Source organism: Drosophila kikkawai, chromosome 2L, assembly GCF_030179895.1.
Source record: "Drosophila kikkawai strain 14028-0561.14 chromosome 2L, DkikHiC1v2, whole genome shotgun sequence".
Taxonomy (NCBI): Eukaryota; Metazoa; Arthropoda; class Insecta; order Diptera; family Drosophilidae; genus Drosophila; species Drosophila kikkawai.
This window is the reverse complement of record NC_091728.1, coordinates 27,597,002-27,617,148: the sequence shown is the minus strand read 5'-3', so window position 1 is coordinate 27,617,148 and position 20,147 is coordinate 27,597,002. Positions and strand designations below refer to the sequence as shown.

General features: G+C 37.7%; 1 protein-coding gene and 2 long non-coding RNA genes across 3 annotated transcripts in view; 1 reads left to right on the top strand and 2 right to left on the bottom strand.

Moving 5' to 3' along the window:
• Gprk1 (G protein-coupled receptor kinase 1) overlaps positions 1-20,147 on the bottom strand; it is a 94,482-nt gene that overhangs the window by 27,353 nt on the left and 46,982 nt on the right. The window contains exons 8-13 of the mRNA XM_041775609.2: positions 13,801-13,992; positions 13,591-13,746; positions 13,206-13,532; positions 10,318-10,418; positions 10,040-10,258; positions 1,167-1,373 (exon numbers count right to left, since the gene is read on the bottom strand). Of these exons, the coding sequence (XP_041631543.1) occupies positions 1,167-1,373; positions 10,040-10,258; positions 10,318-10,418; positions 13,206-13,532; positions 13,591-13,746; positions 13,801-13,992 (1,202 nt within the window). The remainder of the gene's footprint in view (positions 1-1,166; positions 1,374-10,039; positions 10,259-10,317; positions 10,419-13,205; positions 13,533-13,590; positions 13,747-13,800; positions 13,993-20,147) is intronic.
• Positions 7,401-7,732, bottom strand: LOC138929640 (uncharacterized). The gene is made up of 2 exons (XR_011445874.1): positions 7,635-7,732; positions 7,401-7,571 (listed from the first exon to the last, which is right to left on the bottom strand). It is a non-coding gene; the product is annotated as an uncharacterized lncRNA (long non-coding RNA).
• LOC138929641 (uncharacterized) lies at positions 9,023-11,098 on the top strand. The gene is made up of 3 exons (XR_011445875.1): positions 9,023-9,202; positions 9,275-9,345; positions 10,804-11,098. It is a non-coding gene; the product is annotated as an uncharacterized lncRNA (long non-coding RNA).

Genomic DNA, 20,147 nt, shown 5'->3' with positions numbered 1-20,147 from the left:
TCCGATCAACACCAAATTTTGACCACTTATTTACTATAAGAAAAACTAGTCCGTGAACGAAGGATTTTCAATTTTTTTGAAAACTTCCTTTTTTAGAGCATAAAAACCGGACAAGGCAATTCAATATACTAACGAAATTGTTTTGAATTTTTGATTTCCGATGAACCGTTCTCGGGATATGATGTCCACCGCAAGTCACTATCGGAAAAAGAGGGTATTTGAATTCGGCCATAACTTTTTTATTAGTTAATATTTTTGTATAAAACAATTTTAATAAGTACCCAGAAATATGTACTAAACAACGCCGGCAAAACATTTTTAATAAATATTCTTTATGGTGTCAAAAAAAAATCGACAAAGCTTCATATTTTTGCGCGGTACAACTGTATATAACCCCTTAAACAAATTAGTTCATATGCTATAAATATTTAATCTATCAGCATAATGCTCTCTTTGACATAATATGTTGTGTCAATTCTAACCACAGCTGTGGACAGTTTAATTTTTTTTAACAAGCAGTTAAATTGGTATAAAAAAATGCAGGAAGGACTACCCTTTGCTCTTTTTTTATTCCATTTTATTTGCTCAAAAGAACTAATCAACTCTCTTTGTAATTATTTCCTGTCCAATGCAACTGGGTTTTGTATTAATCTTCCTAACGTTTATTCTTTTGTTTCCCTGGATATTGTGTTCTCAAAACCCTCGTTAAATACTTAGCTTCAAAGTTTTTCCAGCCGAAAACAGCTCTGTTTACCTATTATCTGTTTATACACGTATAACATTTTTGACCGTTATATGGTGCTAAGATGGTCATTATTGTAATTTATGAAGTATATCTAAAAGATAGGAATTAGAACTTAATATAGTTTTCTTCTTAGTAAATTGCGATTTCCTTTTACGAAAAAACAACAAGTGCAACAACATGGCTTAGATTATTACATTTTACGACTGCGGAGATTAGATTATATCACTATTTTATTGATATGTTAACATCCAACCAAAATTAATTGAACTTTGAGTACCCATTATAATGATTAACCCTATTTATGAGTTCCGGTAAACTTCGACTTAATATTATTAGCTTGAAATGTGATTTAAAAGTACGGCGTTGAAAAACAAATTTTACCCAAACGAAGAAGATAAATTACTATGTTAAAAATACGTACCTATTCGGATAGAGCTTCGCATATTTTGTTTGCCATAAAGACGCAAATGATCCTCCCAGTTTCTTTATATACCCATGCAGTATACAGTCAGATTCTTTCTCGTCCGTATCAAACTGATGTTTCTGCTTTGATTTCCTTTTCTGTTCAATTTTATCAGTCTCGGCATTGACTGTTTCAAATACTGTTTCAGAAACTTCTTGTTGCCACCTATGAAAAAAAAAGAAAAAAAGCAGAAAATAATCGATTTGTATTTTTGGGTAATACTAAATTTTGAACTAAAAATGTGTATACCATTGCAGCTTTCAATAGTATGCCAAAATCTCTTTTATTTTTTTAATTGATACTCACCTACGTAAAAATCAGCATTAATTAGTTTCTTAGCTATATCTAAGTATAAAGTTACTCCAGTGATATTAGCGGTAATAAGAATTTATAATTTGCAATTTATTCTTAATTACACTTATAGTATAGTTGTATGAACCTAGGTCGTAATACAGTGAATTCATTTTTAAATCAGCTATCAGCTAATTGTCCAAAATTTACCAAGCAATATGGTCTGCTTGGCATTTCTAATGGGACTTTCTAAAAATAGATTGACAAAAGTGTACTCATATTTATGCACACATAAAATTCAAAAATCCTAAATATTAAACACAACAGTACTCATGGGACCAAACGACTGGAAGTCAAGCCAGGACCATGCTCAATATCTCAATATATAGCGGCTCTTCCGCCGAAGGACTACAGAATGTTAGTGGGTATTCTAAAAGGTCCCTGCCAGTCTGCTGCATTTAAAATATCATCCATGTATATTATCACCTTATTCTCTTGAATCATATCAGAAAACAAATATCATTCACAAATCTTTGAAGTACCTGAGGCGCTATTTTTAAACCCATTGGCATGCGAAAAAACTCAAATTGCCCAAATATCGTTGATTTGAATTTGAATTTTGTAAAAACTGACTTTTCAACCAATTAAAGGAATAGGCTAATTATCTTTAACCATAATTTTGTTTAGCCTTCCGAAATCGATGCATAGTCTAAGCTCGCCATTCTTTTTCTTCACCAACACTATTGGAGAAGCATATTCAGACCTACTACTCTTAATAATTCCATTTTCTAAGTACTCATTAGTTTTTTTTTTTTTTTTTTTTTTTTTAATTATGAAATTTTATTTGACTAGTGCTCCGTTACCTAAATATTTGGCATGTACCAAGGAGCCCCAGAGAACCTCCTTAACGTTTTTGCTTAAAGAATCCGAATCTTGCTCAAATGACATCTTGCAGCAATTCCATAAACTTGAAGGCCATAAAACAGGGAGGGGGCTAGAATTGACTTATATATCATGACCTTGGAGTAAAGCGATAGTTTGTTGCGGGGTGCCAGGAGCCATGCCATCCGGGAAACCTTAGCCTTAAAAGCATGCTGAATATTCGCAACATGCCTGCCAAATGTAAGTTTACGGTCCAAGGTAACGCCAAGGTATTTATAGGCTCTATGGTGGCCAATGACTCTATCATTAAGACTAACCCCAGGACAGCTAGCTGCACGGTTGGTGAAAGTTACATTCGCACATTTGTCCGCATTGATGCGCACATTCCAGTTCATAGCCCATTCTTGGTAGGCATCCAGATACTCCTGTAAACCAAATGAAGCAGCCAAAATACTTTTATTTTTCACTAGCACAGCAGTGTCATCAGCGTACGTAGCTATTAGTAAATCATCTTCCGCGACTTCAGTTACTGTCAAGTGACTAGGCATGTCCGAAGCAGAGACCGAATACAGAGTAGGACCTAGAACACTTCCTTGCGGAACTCCAGCTTCAATTGTCTTGACTCTTGATTTATACCAATCAGCCGATACATGGAATGTGCGATCATGCAGAAAACTTTTCACAACCATGTATAGTTGAGGCGGGAAGAGTCGCTTCGCTTTGTACAGCAGCCCAGGGTGCCAGACTCTGTCAAATGCCTGTTGAATGTCCAGGAAGGCAGCTACAGCATACTCCTTCTTCTCCAAGGTTTCTAAGGCAAAGTTAACCACTCTATGCAGTTGCTCAGGAGTACCGTGCTGCAGGCGGAAACCAAATTGAAATTTTGGGATCGCACTAGACTCTTCCTCGCAAGAGAGCAGCCCGTTTATAACCAGCCTCTCCATAATTTTACCCAGAGGTGGGAGAAGGTTGATAGTATTCATTAGTGTTGGAAAAACATCGATGTTTGCTTACATCGATGTTTGTGAGTACTTTCATAAAAAACATCGATTAATAAAAAAAAAATCTATTTTGTTCAGCCTAATTTTATTTGATATCATTCAGAAAATGATGTTTTAAAACACCGATTGTATCGAATAAACATCGATGTTTGTTCCAGCACTAGTATTCATTAAACAGTTTCTGTTTCTTTTCACTATACGACAGCCTTCTAGGTATACAACTAAATGGTTAACCTCTACTTTTCGGCAACTCAGGTTACGGGGCATGAATATAATTCGACTCTAATACTTCAATTAGTTTTATTTCATCTGTATAACTAACCTGCTCCCCAATAATGTAAACCAATTCCTCAAAAATTTCATCCAACACTTAAATTTGTATATCTAACTTGTGTGTACCTAAAATTTGGTCCTCTAAAATATCAGTATCTACAATTTACTTATCTAAACTTTTTGTTATACCTATGCTTATATCTCCCTCATTTTCATTCCAAAATAAGTCTCCATTCAAAATTGTACCTTCATAATTCTCATTCCAATTGTACATATAATTTGTTTCCCTAAACGTGTACAAAAATTGTGTTTACCTAAGCTTGTTCCAAAACTGTTTTTAATGAATGTTGTACCGAAGTTCTTATTATCTAAAGTTGTACCTAAATTGTTTTCGATTAATGCTATACCTAAAATCTTTTCATCTTAAGTTGTACATAATTATTTTTTTTAATGTTGTACCTAAATTCTTCGCACCTAAAGTTTTTTTAGTTCATCTAAAGTTGTATTTAAATTATTTTCATCTAAATCTTTTGCTAGATCATACTTCCCTAACCTTTTAACCAAATAACAATCTCCAAATCTTGTACCTAACTTTATGTCGCCTAATTTTGTTCCTAGACTTATTTCTCCTAAGTTTTTACCCAAGTCTCTGTCTCCTAATTTTCTTTCTACATTTTCGAGTTGGGTCTCCGAAATATTTTCAGCTTTTCTAATTTCCATATCATTATTGGAAAGTTCTTAAATTTTTTTCCTCGTCATCGGTTTCAGTACACTCTACAGTAACAATTTGTAATGCTTCTATATCAATCTTTAAACCGCATCCATGAAATCTCTACCCAACACAACATTACAGACCATAGATTAATCAGCCACTACAATTAATTTAAACCAAATCTTTATCTCTTTCTTTAATATAAAGCCTCATATATTCTATATCACGAACCTGGCGACCTCTTCTGCTTAATGCACTCTTTCGTCCAGTGCTCCTTTGCGTTACAATTAAAACAACGAGTCTCGCTGCTCGCTAAAACCGCCTTTTGCTATTATATTATATATCTTTGACTTGCAGCATTTCGAGTTCAGTGGCTTAAGTTTGTACGTCTGCTTTGGGGCATTTTTAGAATTGCTAGACCGATTTTTTAATTGTACATAGACCAAATAAATAAATGAAGTTACCATAGAGCATGCTGCGATTATTAGAGATTATTTTTGGAGATGTAGCAGCTCAATTTATCAAAAAACAATTTTATTCGCGATCTGAGACACGGTTAAACCCACATGGCGCCCCTTTATCATTCTCTGCTCTGAGGTTTAACTACTATAAAGCGAAATGAATCTCATATGATTTTTTATTTATAACTCCGTTTCGCCACCTTCGGCAAATTATGCGTTTCATTAAAGTGCTCTTTGGTCCGACGTTAACACAAAAAAGCGGATGGCTTCCCAACTCGTGAGCACGCAACGTATAACTGCCCATGTGAAAACAATGCTTTTCTAAATTTATCCCGCAAACGGAAGATTAGTCGGAATCATTGGTATTCGAGGAATACATATATTTTCACCTGCGTACTTTTCGTTAATAATGGTTGCCTCAAACAAATTCATTTTCAATTCAATTGCCTCCAAATTTTCGTCTTGAACTTTCATAGCGAACGGTCGTGTTTTTGTTTTGCGCTCCGAACTTTTGTGTTGTTTTGCATTTAAAAGCACCGGGGTTCAGATTTTAATTTGTTAAAATACAATTCATAACTTTGCCGTATATATGTATATACATACATCTAATTTAATCACTTTTAGTTTTTGCGTTTTCCTGTCTCCTCTTTGTGTTGTAACGTTTATTTGCTTCTAGCTGCACTTAAGCGGTTCCAAGCTTTCGTTGTGTCTCTGCTCACCCACGCTTACGCTCCCGCTCTCTTGCTTTTTTTTTCGTTTCGGCTCTGCTTATCGGTGCACCGTGGTTGTAGGTTGTGTAAAATGGTGTCGGATAATGTTTGCGCTATTAAAGGCTGCCAAAAAGAAGTTTTGGCAGAACAGCCCAGCCTTTATTGCTGGCTTTGCGATGCGGTCGTACACGCTAAGTGTCTAGACTTATCGGGCCGTATCGCTGACGTAATTTCTGCCAATATAGGCATACGTTACTGTTGCCATGCCTGCCGGGAGGTTGAGAAGGAAATGTTATCCTTCATGCGGCAGACCAGAGGCGGATTTAATGAGCTTAGGGTCAATTTTCGCAAAGCGAACGACCTGTTCACAACGCTGGACGCTCAATTTAACGGGATGAAGCTGTTAAGTGAGTCGCCAAAGCGCAAAAAATCAGCTTCTGGTCGGCAGCAATTGGGCGAGCCTAAGCAACCTACGATCTGGCATACCCCCTCGGCCCAGCCCCCGGCACCGACACCAACTCCAATGGTGTTGAGATCGGGAACGGCTAAAGATTCGGCAATCGAACGTGCCGGGAATGAAATGGCAGCAGCACCGCCCGTTTTATTAGTTGAGTCTGCTGCGGAGTCTCAATCTCTGACACCGCAGACTTCAAAAAAAATCTCAGCTATCCCACCGGGCAAAAAAAAGGCCGGTCCACTGGCTGAAGTCGGTAATGCTGCGTTACCAAAAACCCTCACCGCTATTCCACCATTAAAAACAATATTCGTTTCTCGGCTTGCCCCTGACCACGCATCTGAAGATGTACAAGCTCATATAATGAGCAAAACACAAGCCAATAATGTGAAAATAGAAAAATTAAATTTTTCATACCCCAGAGACATCTCATCTTTCAAGATAAGTGCCTCCCTCGATCTTTTTGGCACAATTTGTTCTGGTGACTTCTGGCCCGAGCACGCTGTAGTCAAGGAGTACGAGGTAAAAATAAAGAAAAAACGGCCTTCACGGCCGGCACAAACCACAGCGACCGCGGGCGTCACGGCAGTGCCAAAAAACTAAATACCTCCCCCCTACTTTCTTATCAGAATACTAGAGGCTTACGCAGCAAGCTCTCTAAATTGTATTCTGATAGTTTTTCGTTTGCATCCCAGGTGATTGTGTTTACCGAAACCTGGTTAAAGCCGGAGATTCTCAGCTCCGAAATTTTCCCAGGTAAGTACACAACTTATAGATTGGACCGTCTTTCCCAGCGAGGAGGTGGAGTTTTAATCGCCATTGACTCAACCCTTATTTCCGAACTGGTTCATATTGACGATCTCACAGGTATTGAATTTATCAACTGCGACTTTTCCATTTCCACCAGTTAACAATTGTTTGGAAAATTGTGCAACACTTTGATCATTTTGGAGTTGAACTCTCATAATAGTGGTTAGCGCTAATGCTTATACGTTATTCAATAAAGGAGATGCCTTCAGGCAAGCATTCAATTCATCTGGAGTCGTCTGCCTGAAATCGGCTGCCAACAATATCATCAAGGCGCCAAAGATGTTATTTCGCCAAAGATCCTTCAGTATGATATTGCTTCTTCGCTGAATGACAATATCTCGCGATTTAATTGGATCGCCAACAATAACTGCAGGAACATCATTAACTCTTATGACAAATTTGTGCGTATCCGATGGCATTCGTTCCAATGCTGTTTTGAGCATATTAGCGTGAAAAATGCTTGCAACTGTTCAATAATTCGTCTCTTTAACAGTTGTGTTTCCTGAATAATCGCTGGGGGGAATTGTCGAGGAATCCCAGATGAAAACCTATAGAAAATTCCTGAAAAATCACCACTTCCTATAAAAATTCGATGTAATTTATTCCTAATTTATTTATGGATTGCATATTTTTATTTATGTTCACTTTTTTTTGGTACCATTACATTTTTCTTCATAATTAAACATATATGTATGTATGTACATATACATATAAGTGCCTCCAAGGGCCTCCTCTGCCGGCTGATAGGACTTTAAGAAATTTGTTTTATCTGTAAATTAAATACATAAGTACATACATATTTTTGAATCAAATTGTAAATTGCAGTACTAACTTAAACTGGATAAAAAAAATACTTCCGTACTGAATTCCATTCACACCGTCTAGGTTGAAGTCGCATCCAGTTTTATCGTCAATTCTGCAATTTAAACTATTATTTGAATGCAAATTTATTATTTGAATGCAAATAACTTCCACTTACCTTATAATATTTAATTTTTACGCAACTTGAACTAATACGCAAAACAGTTCTGAATGCAACAGCAGTCAACTCAGGGTATAGCCGACAAGGCAATGCCTTGTAATTAGTTCACAAAGGGCCGACGACAATCAAACATGAATATTTCGGCCATGTCTAAAGCACATTTACTTAGGTGCTTCAATACCAAACGTTTTGATACGTAAAAATTAATTAAATATGTATAATCTTAAATATATTTAAACAAGAAAGGAAGCTAACTTCGGCACGCCGAAGTTTGTATACCCTTGCAGATTGGTTTTGATGTTTATTTTATAGATTTAAATGCTGAAAACACTCACAAAACAGAGTTTCATTACATTTTACCTATACTTATTATGTTTACAGTTTGACAGTTACAGTTTTACATTCTCAGCTTTATATATTTTATACATTTACCGATCGCTTCTATGGCAGCTATAAGATATAGTTGTCCGATTTTTATGAAATTTATACCAAAATTCTAGAATAATAAAAAAAACGTATATCTCAGAGTAAATAAAAATGCGTTGAAAAACAACGAAGCTATAATTTTATTTCTATTAATTTCTCGATCGTTCCTATGGCAGCTATATCATATAGTCGTCCGATTTTCATAAAATTTTTACCAAAATTCTGGAATAATATAAAATGGCTATATCTCAAAAATGATGCAAAAATATTGAAAAACAGCCAAGTTATACTTTTTTTTCTAAAAATTTATCAAACATTTGTATGGCAGCTATATGATATAGTCGTCCGATCCGGCCCGTTCCGACATATATAGCAGTGAGAGCATATAGAAGACTATATGCAAAGTTTCATTCAGATAGCTTTAAAACTGAGGGACTAGTTTGCGTAGAAACAGACAGACAGACAGACGGACAGACGGACAGACAGACAGACGGACAGACGGACAGACAGACAGACGGACAGACGGACATGGCTAGATCGACTCGGCTGTTGATGCTGATCAAGAATATATATACTTTATAGGGTCGGAAACGTCTCCTTCACTGCGTTGCAAACTTCTGACTGAAATTATAATACCCTGCAAGGGTATAATAATCCAACTTATTTTAAAAAGGTCATTCTGACGTCGGTACAATACTCTTTGTTTTTGAAGAAGAAGAAAATTGGTCTTTCCTCCCTTTCTTCCATCTCCCTCTAATTTACGAACTCTCGCAACCGGTGCTCCGAACGCAGATCGAAAACAACAACAAATTTGAAGAGCCAACTTCGCGAATCACTCGGCAATAGCCGAGCGTAGATAGAATTTGTTTCGGCTATTTTGTTTCGAACTTCGCTTAACGAGGCCCATGTAATTTATTTTTGTTATTCGAATATGGAATTTTGGAACTGAAGGGGTGTTGCAATTTATTGTGTTTGTGTGAGTGATTGGTTAGGTATGTTGTATCTTTTACCTTGCAAGTCGGCAAGAAGCCGCCTTCACGAATGATATTATTATTGTATTCAAGGATGTGTTGAAGAAAATGGCTGGAATCTGGATCGCTTCCATCGAACAATGGCTTCAGTGACTGTGGGTGGTGTAAGTAATGGATCCAGTTTGACTTTTCAACTTGCGCAGAACAATTCAGACGTTTCTTTTTTGAACTTTAACGCATTGCAATATCGGCAATATCAAAATTTTCATCATCACTGTAGTTCGCAGTGAGGTAATATAGGAAAGTCAAGCGATTGTATAATGCCAATAATATTCGTGTGCTCACGCGTTGTCTCAATCGGGCATTTTCCTTTATTACATTTCCTCTTTCCTGGCTTGTTGCTGGATTGCATACCTTGTGCGCCGGCCGATGTTCAAACGTCGCGCTCTAGGCATTTTGGATTTAAATCCACATAAACACTTCAACATACCACCTTAATGACAACTGCTGGTTTCCAATTGAAATGTTAGGAAACGAATAACTTATTTTTTTGACTTTTTTTTCACAATTTCACAGGGAACACAATTTCGGTTCGTCACATGAAATGAATTGAACATTTTCCCGAATTTTCTTTGCTATATACCTCACGGAGCCCGAGACCTTTTCAACGAATGCTAAACCGTGGAAATCGGTTCGTGTGTTCAGAAGTTGTATGATCAAGAAGGAAAACCCGACTTATATATATATATATATATATATATATATAAAAGATATTTTCTGCGAAAGATTTGGATAAACTCTGATGAGAGATTATTTCCACAAGATCGCTTTTATATTATATACATTTATAAAGCTCACCTTTCGGATATGGTCAACGAAAACATTTTGTAGAGATCTTGGTCGGATTCGTTTAATTTTATGCCTTTTGTGTCTTCCTCATCAAACGATCCGATATCAAAGGCATCAGCGGCATTTACTTCTCCTCTTGGAGGTACTAAAGGTGGAGTATATTTTTGAATATAAACTTGGTGCCAGTCGATTCCACAAAAAAAATTATGCATCTTTACTTCATCCGCTCTTTAGGAAAGTATAAATAAATATTAGTATGTCAAAATATATGTTCTTCAGAATCTTACCCATTTCCCATACAGCCAAGACGTTTAGGTACGTCTCTTTGAAGCAACAGTTCCAACAAATTTCTTAATTCCATGGAAAACGATTCTGGAAGTTCTACATTCTAAAAACAAATTAAATGAACAATTCATTAATAACGTATACACTTTAATATTAATTAAAATAGTCTTGAAAAGGTTATCGACATTTATTCTATTTAGATCCTAGTTGGTGCCAGCAAGTAATTCCGTGAAACTTTACAAAAACGATATTGAAATTTTGTGTCAAAAGGAGAGAGAAAAAAAAATGCGATCTCGAATTAACAAGAGCAAAAGACAAGCCTTTTGCGATGCTTATAATGATTGTTCGCTCGCTCATTGTCTGGCCCATGACTGCTTCGGTGATGTTTTTTTTTGTCTGTTTCTTTTGTTAAGTTTATTTTTCCTGTAAAATCTCAGGTCTACACTTGATTTAGATAAAACGTTTAATTTGTTTTATTTTCATTTCAGGTATGTCGGAAGGTAACAGATTTATATACCAAGCAGCCATAGTAACGATCGGAAAACTATATGATATAATATAAAAGTTCTTTTGTTGTTAAAGATTTTAGCATCTACTCCGCGATATGGCGAACCGACCGACACTATTAAACAGTTTTAAAAATAAATTAATATAAAACAAAAAAAGAAGCCAATTTCTGCACGCAAAAGTATACCCTTGCAGTTTGCAATGATAAATATATGTTTTTGCTGAAAAAAAACAAAGTAATGTCAACTTTCTTTAACCTACCTATTACAGATGTATTTACTGTTTTACAGTCCGATTTTAAAGAAATTAAAACAGAAATTCTAAAATAATAACAATATTGCCTTGTCAAGTAGATGAAAATATATTAAAAAACCGGAAAAGTATAACATTTATTCTACAAATTTTGCGATGTATCCCATTGCTCCTATATAATATATATTGCTATATGTAGCAATATTTGATCCGGCTCGTCACAAGTGTCAACAAAATGCACAGTACAACATCCTTTGAACTGCAGAACCTTTTAGAGTCCTTGTGCAAATTACAATGTGGATAGCATTCCTATTAGGGTTGTCGAAATATTTAAAAATATCGTATCGATGATATTTTTTATTGAAACAAAATATCAAAATGATATTTAATATATCAGAAAAAAAAATCGATATGTCCAATATTTTTGATATTTTTGTTTTATTATTATTTTTTTTTTTAATTTCAAGCTGCATAAGCAATAACCACTAAACATTAACCCACATAGGATCTTAAATTATATTTTTAGATTCTTTATTATATTTATTAATAAATGAAAGAAAACAATATTTATTTTTACTTTCTTATGCTTTTATTTATATTAAAATCAAATCAGAACAAAAATTTATCTTATATAATAAAAATTATTTTAAAAAAAATTATAACTTGGCTGTTTTTCAACACTTTTGCATCATTTTTGAGATATGGCCATTTTATAATATTTCAAAATTTTGGTTTAAGCTTTATGAAAATCGGACAACTATACCTTATAGCTGCCATAGGAACTATCGGGAAATTAATAGAAAATAAATTATAACTTCGTTGTTTTTCAACGTATTTTCTTTTACTCTAAGATATAAGCTTATTTTATTATTTCCGCATTTTTTGTATAAATTTTATGAAAATCGGACAACTATATCATATATCTGCCATAGAAACGATCGGTAGACGTAGAGAAAATGTAAAGCTGGGAATGCAAAACTGTAACTGTCAAACATAGTAAGTATAGGTAAAATGTAATGAACTAATATCTGCAAGGGTATACAAACTTCGGCGTGCCGAAGTTAGCTTCTTTTCTTGTTTTAGTTTCGGTTTCATTTTTTCCGCCGAACTAAGGCTTTAACAGTATCTTATATGAAAGATAACAAAAACATGTTTTCTTTCCTTGTCCCGATAAAAAGTGTGACCGCTTAAAATCTCAAAAAACTCTCAAAAAAATATCGATGATAAATGATAATTATTAAAAAAAAATATCACGATAAAAATAATTATTTTTTCGGAAAAAAATATCGATATATTGATATGTTGATATATTTTCGACATCCCAAATTAATTGGTTTTTGTAAAATTTGCTGCACAACTTATTATCTACTTATCTATTATTATTACAACAATTTAAAATGAAATCGAGTTTTGAATCCAACTCAGAGTCTAATAAACTTAGCGAACAAAAAACAGTAAAATTCTTTTTATTAAATTTAAATTGTTTATTTTTATTTTTGTCATTAAAAAAAAATTTTAAATAAACGTTTTCTTTTCTTAATAATTTATTTCAGTCACTACGTGCTGCGTCTTCTACGGAAGGATTGCAGAATGCTAGTGGGAATTCTCACAGGTTACTGCCTGTCTGCAGCTCATGAAGTCAAACTGTGCATCACCGACAACGCCAAATGCAGGAAATGTGATGAATCATCCGATGCAACCGAAATCATGGAACATCTTATTTGTCCGTCCCTAACGAGGCCTAAGATACTAAGGCTCTCTGGTTTCGACATCGCTAGAAGATGCCTCTAGGAGGAAGCTAGGCGAACTACTTGCCTTGGCGAAAAACACCTTGATCCTCAAGGACCTTGAAAACCGCTCAAATAGTCTCTAGGTCCATACAGAAATTTCCCGGAAAACTAAGACCCATCGGGGCCTATGTGTGGCCCCGTGAGGGCCGTTCGGACTTACCCAACCTAGCCTAACCTTTGGCTTGTGGGGTTTATTGTAGTATAGTAATTTTTTCATTTCATTGAAATGATCGATTGTGAGCATGATGCAGTTAGTCATAATATTTAGTCATAATATGTTAAATTTTAGTATATGATTTTTAATAGTATGATATATAAATCAAAATGAGTCTGAAACATACCATAGTTAATGTCATTTTGTCAATTTCATGTTTATCCTTTGTTTTATGTTGTCGAAATGGAGAATGCCCTTTAAGCAATTTATATAACATGCAGCCGAAGCTGAACCAATCAGCGCAAGAATCATATGATGTTCCTTTTGATAGCACTTCCGGTGCCATGTATCCATGAGTTCCTACTGAAGCATGCGGTTTTTTTTTTGAAAAATCGCAAGCCAATCCTAAATCCGAAATTCGAATGTGTCCGTTTTCATCGAGCAATATGTTGGCCGGTTTTAAGTCACGGTATACAATGCAACGTTTATGCATATGTTCCAAACCCAAAATGACCTAATAGAAAAAAAAAAAAATTTAGAATGAAGGACCAATAGTTTGAAATTTATCTTACCTCTGCTGCATAAAATTTCATTTCGTCCTCACTAAAAATACCATGTTGAGACAAATGATAGTGTAAGTCACCACCATTCATTAAGTCTAATATAAAACAAAGTTTATCCGGTGTATGAAAAGCATATGTCATACAAACTATGAAAGGGCAATCAATCTAAATAAATAATATGATTATTTATATATAATACAAATTTGTTCTATTTCTTACTCCAGTACTGACAGCTTGCAGCATATTTCTTTCGTTTAATGCCAGCATTTCACCTTGCTTCATTTTAATCCTCTTTTTGTCTAAGCATTTCATAGCATACATTTTACCGGTATCTGCTTTTCGGCATCCGTACACTTCTCCGAAGCCCCCGCGACCAATTATCCTATGTACGCTGAAATCGTTCATAGTTAGCTGAAATACAATGAATAGTGTGTTAGCACATATAAAACTAAAAAGATTTTTGAAGATGTAAAGATTATATAGCTCCAAATAATTAGTTGTAATATTGCTTATGATATAGTATCGTGTCTAGAATTTCATATAAAATAACAATAAAGGATACTGTGATAATCATAAGTTTGGATACAGTTTGCAATTAGAACGACTTTCCCACTAAAAAGTATAGCTAGAAAATATAATTTTATATATGTTTCGGCACGCCGAAGTTTGTACACCCTTGCAGTTTGCAATTGGATCATTAAGAATCGATCCATTCTGCTCAATAGAAAAAAATAAAAGGTAATAAGTAAAGTTATATATTTTTACACAGCATATAATAATTTGGTCTTGATAAAATTAAAAAAAAAAAGAAAGTTGAATTCTATAAATAATAACTATATTTTATATTTGAAATATCTAATATAATATACATTATAAATTTAAATGCTGAAAAAAGCACAAAACAATGTTTCATAACATTTTATCTATACTTATTATATTTACAGTTTGACAGTTACAGTTTCACATTCCCAGTTTTACATCTTTCTGTACATCTACCGTTCGTTTCTATGGCAGCTATTATATATAGTCGTCTGATTTTTATAAAACTAAAACCGAAATTTTGAAATTATAAAACAAGCTCATATCTCAGAATAGATAAAAATACCTTGAAAAACATTGTAGATTTTTTTCTGTTAATTTCCCGATCGTTCCTATGGCAGCTATATAATAGTCTGATTTTCGAAAAATTAAAAACGAAATTCAAGAAAAAGAAAAAATGGCCATATCTAAAAAAGTATAAAAAAATATGTTGAAAAATAGGCAAGTTATAATTTGTATACCCTTGCAGGATATTATAATTTCAGTCAGAAGTTTGCAACGCAGTGAAGGAGACGTTTACGACCCTAGTCCCTCAGTTTTAAAGCTATCTGAATGAAACTTTGCATATAGTCTTCTATATACTCTCACTGCTATATATGACGGTACGGGCCGGATCGGACGACTATATCATATAGCTGCCATACAAATGATCGACAAATTTTAACCCTAGACGGCTATGCCTATTTTTCCTACGTTAAGGTTATGCTTCGTCGAATCGACGACGCCAATTTTAAAATAAGTATATTTGTTAAAATACAAAAAATGTTATAAAAATATTGTATGTCTTTTTTCATAATTATAAAAGTTCAAAATTTGAAATAATAATTTATTCTCACATTAACTTAGCTGTTTTCCAACATATTTTTATAAATTTTGAGATATGCCCATTTTTTAATATTTAAGAATTTCGGTTTTAATTTAATGAAAATCGGACGACTATATCTTATAGCTGCCATGGGAACAATCGGGAAATTAATGGAAAAAAATTAAAACTTCGTTGTTTTTCAACGATTTTTCATCTAATTTTAGTAAAAATTTTATGAAAATCGACCGACTATATCATAAAGCTGCCATAGAAGCGATCGGTAGATGTAGAGAAAATGTAAAGCTGAGAATGTAAAACTGTAACTGTCAAACTGTAAACATAATAAGTATTGGGAAAATGTAATGAAACTCTGTTTGGGTGTGTTTTCAGCATTTAAATTTATAATATAAATATCAAAACCAAATTATTATATGCTATGTATAAATATTCAACTTTTACATATTTTGATTTATTTTTTCTAATAATTTAATGTACTTATTGACCTGGCAAAAATCCTCCATCTGAACCCTCCCCGAGGGTGCCGGCTGGGCAATGGGCACTATATTAGCCCGGACACGGGTAATGCATTGCTGCTTGCCCCGTCCGCGATAATACAGTGTCAACTCCTTCTGCCCTAAAAAGCCTAAGGAAGTGAGCCGTTAGCCATGGGTGGAGGTGCCTGGCGGAAGGCATAAAACGCAAGTGGGTGGTACCTCTGAAAAAGAAACCATTCTGGAGGGTTTAAAGAAAAAAAACCAGGGCTGGGATGTCTGCCCAAACGTCGGTGGAAGGCGTGACCGCTACCACCGGCGGGCACGGGGGGGAGAAATCCTCTCTGCGTGTAGCCAGCGGTTACACCTCTGATGTGACGGGAGCAGGTCATGTCAGTTGCAACGCTACTGCCGAAAAAACTACGCAGGGGAAGTTGAGCCGCTCACGTGTCATAGTCGATCCAGACTCGGACCTTGAGAGCGTGTAGCTTCTCCACTTACCGAAACCAGGCACCAGTTCCCAGCGCAGGGACGGGCGAAAGTGGTCAAGCGAGGGTATGAAGGCCAAGGCGCTGTACAAGGCTGCCCTCCGCATCCAGGATCGGTTTCAGGAAAAAGCCGCCCTATCCCCAGAGGAGAAGGTAAAGCTTACCTGGGCTGAGGAGAAAATCACTTCGCCAAACTCCCCCACATGAGATCGACTGGCGGATTCGCCAACAAGGTGGAGGAGACGCTTGCCAACAAAAGGCAACGCTCAGCCGAGAGCACCTGTAAGGATGCACTGGGGAGCAAGCGGGCAACAAGGGCCTAAGGAGGCAGGCTCTCCCCTAATGGCGAAAAAGACCAAGAAGACCGCAAAAGTCAGTGAGGTGACCAAACGACACTTGATCGTGGCCCTCATTGACAGAAGCGATAAAGCCGGCAAGATGACCGAGGCGCAGTGGAAGATGGTGCATGCGCGGCTCGTTGAGTCATTGTACTCACGGATGGAGGATGATCCCGAAGCTCCCATGCCCACCTTCGATGGCGCTGGGTGGCTAAATGGGGCCAAAATCCTAAAGTGCATGGATGACCCGACGAGAAAGTGGCTGACGCAAGCGGTCTGCTAGTTGGAGGCCAGTTTCGACTCCAATACCCAAGGAGGAGGGCAAAGTGCAGTCCTCCCGATGAACAAGGAGGCAGAAAACATCCTTTACCCCAGATACAGGAAGATGGCGTGGGGCATATGTTGCGTATACCTGAGCCTCAAAAAGCGCCATCCCGGGGATAAGGATGCTCACACCCTGAAGGCAAGTGTGGTGGAAAAGGACCTAGGTCTGGAAACCATCGTGGATGCCGCCCAGGAAATGACGCTGGATGAGTCCGACGAAGGAGAGGACGGTAACCTGACCGTGGTATGGAGGTGAACCCAGTACCAATGACGCTCAGGGTGCTGCAGCTCAACCTCCATACGAGCAAGGTCGCGTCGGCGGAACTCCTCATAGCCATGGAGCAAGGATTCGCCGACATAGCTTTGGTCCATGAGCCATGGATCGCATCAGGCAATGCCATCGCCTACTGAAGTCCGCAAATTACAATTTGCTCCATCCACCAAAGGTAGGCAGGAATAGAACTGCCGTACTTGTACGGAAGGCTCTACGCACTAACCTTATGTCCCATTACAGCTCTTATGACCTGACCGTGGGGATACGAGGGAGCGGCCTTTTGGTAGCTTTCTGCTACATAGCACACGACAGGACGGCCCCACCAGAAGAACTCATGAGCTAGGTAGAAGCCAGCCCAAGGACCATCAACTGCTCGTGGGTGCACACGCCAACGCGCACCACTGCGTATGGGGGAGCCCTGACATAAACAAACGAGTCACTCTTAGACTTTATACTCTCAACCAACACACCTTTACAGGTCCCACCACCTTGTAAGGGGACAAGGTATTTTGGTATCAAAATGGAGAGCCCTTGAGAGACCATCCTTCTCAGATCATAAGTTCATACGGTTCTAATACGCATTCGAACACTCTCCAAAACAATCAGTCTTCAGGAACCCACGGAATACTAACTGAGGAAAGTTCAAAGAGACTATCGCAACACGGCTCGCGACCTCTTCGGGCATAGTTGAATCAGCGGAAGACATAGAAAAGTCCCTAGAGACCCTCTCCAAAGAACTGCTAGATGCGTACCACGCATCATGTCCTATATCGGACATGAGAAGGAGGACCAGGACACCCTGGTGGAATAAGGACCTTTCACTCCGACGCAACAAACTCAAAGAATTCTTCAAAATCGCCAAGCAGGCGAAAGATTATATCAATAATGAGGAATACAAAGTCCTACTAAGGGACTACAAGAAGGAAACACGCAAGGCGCAGAGAAACTTCTGCTCCAATATAAAGACTGCCCCAGAAACTGCTAGACTCCGGAAGCTTCTAACGAAGTAGCCAACCATACAAAGTCAGCTCAAACGTGACGATGGACAGTGGACTGAGGGCAGCGAAGAGGCAATAACAGCACTAATGCATGCGCATTTCCCAAGATGCACTGAGGTACCTTATGCGAATAAGCACCAGGACCTAGAAACTAAAGAAGAGTATCTCCCGAAAGATCTAATATCCTCTAGTAGATCCACTAGGCTATAGATTACTTTGCGAGGATAAAAGCACCAGGACTAGATGGAATATTCCCAGCCATGCTCCAGGTGAAGTGATCACCCCATGGCTCTACGCAATATATACAGCTTGTTTAAGTACGGGCTATATCCCTATCCGATGGAGGACATCTCGGATTGTCCTCTACCCAAAGCAGGAAAGAGCAGCCATGTGGATTACAGACCGATAAGCCTCACCTCATTTCTACTAAAAACGCTGGAAAAGTTGCTGGACTTATACATCAGGAACGATGTAGGGAGACTACTGTCGACCAACCACAAAGGGGAAATCAGTGGAGAAGGCACTACATTCGTTAGTAGCCACCATTGAGAGAGCCCTACACATTAAGGAATATGCAGTCAGAGTGTTTGTAGACATATCCGGGGCATTCAACAATGTTAGCACGGACGCAATAATGGATCGCCTAGAAGCAACCAACTCGTCCCCCGATATCAACTTCTGGATAAGAAATCTTCTAAGTTGCCGGCGGCTACAATCAGATTGGGGCGGATGACATAAGCATATTTATCACGGGAGTCTGTCCATCGACCCTTAGCTCGATCATGGAAACAACGCTCAGGGAGATATGTGAGCGGAGAAAGTAAGACTCAATATCAATGCGGATAAGACGGACCTTATTCTCTTCACCAAGAGATACAACGTACCGGCAGGCACTGCTCTGCATATCAGGGGCGCTGAGGTCAACCCCCACCAAAACACTCGAAACCATAATCGGTATATATCCCCTAGATATCCAAGCGCAACTGACAGCAGGAAAGGCGGCACAACGTCTGGTTGCATAAGGAAACTGGTCGCTACAAAGATTCGGGCACAGTTCATGAGACATGAGCAGTTCATCTGATTACATGATACCCAGAACATGCCCGGATGTAAACACAACAGTATTCATGGGACCAAATGACTGGAAGTCAGACCAGGACTCTGCTCAATACCTCAATATGTACACCAATATGTCCAAGATGGATGGAGGATTAAAGGCGGGCATACACTGTTCAGACGCTGAAATGAGGCTGGCGTATAAGGTACCAAGCTACTGCAGTATATTCCAGGCGGATGTATTTGCCATCAGGAAAGCGGCAGCGCTTGCGCAGAGCATAAACCGTCCACATGAGACGGTCAATTTGTTCGTAGACAGTCAAGCGGCGATAAGATCCATGCAATCATCAGTGGTCATTTTCAAAAATGTACTGGCAAGTAGGGAGTCACTAGATAACTTGAGCACGACTAAGTTAGTAAGGATCTACTGTGTTCCCGGCCACCAAGGTATAGACAGTAACGAGACCGCGAACAAACTTGGAAAGGAAGGCGTCGGACTGGAGAGTGAAAGAGCAGAAAACGTCCCTGTCTCCCTAAGAACGCTCCAGCGAGCTAGAGAGACGGGCTAACGCAAGCCCAAAAAGCAGGTGGCGGAGTAGTTCCGCAACCTGCAGAATATCAAAAATCATGTGCAAAGAGCGCAACGAGAAACTTACTCACTACGTGCTGCATCTTCCGCGGAAGGAAGGAGAGTATTCTAAGAGGTCACTGCCTGTTTGCTGCACATACAGTCAATCTGGGTATTACCGACATTATCTCATTTGTAAATGTCCGGCCCTAACGAGGTCAAGAATGAGATACCTAGGCTCTCCGGTTCTGGCATAGATCATTGATTTAATTCATGGTCCCATTGACCACTCATTGGGACAATTAAATTTCGTTTGTCTCATCGATCGACGCTTGTGACCGACTATTTGACCAAAAATCACATTTTAACCATCAACCATTTTCCGGGCTTCGGTATCATTATAAT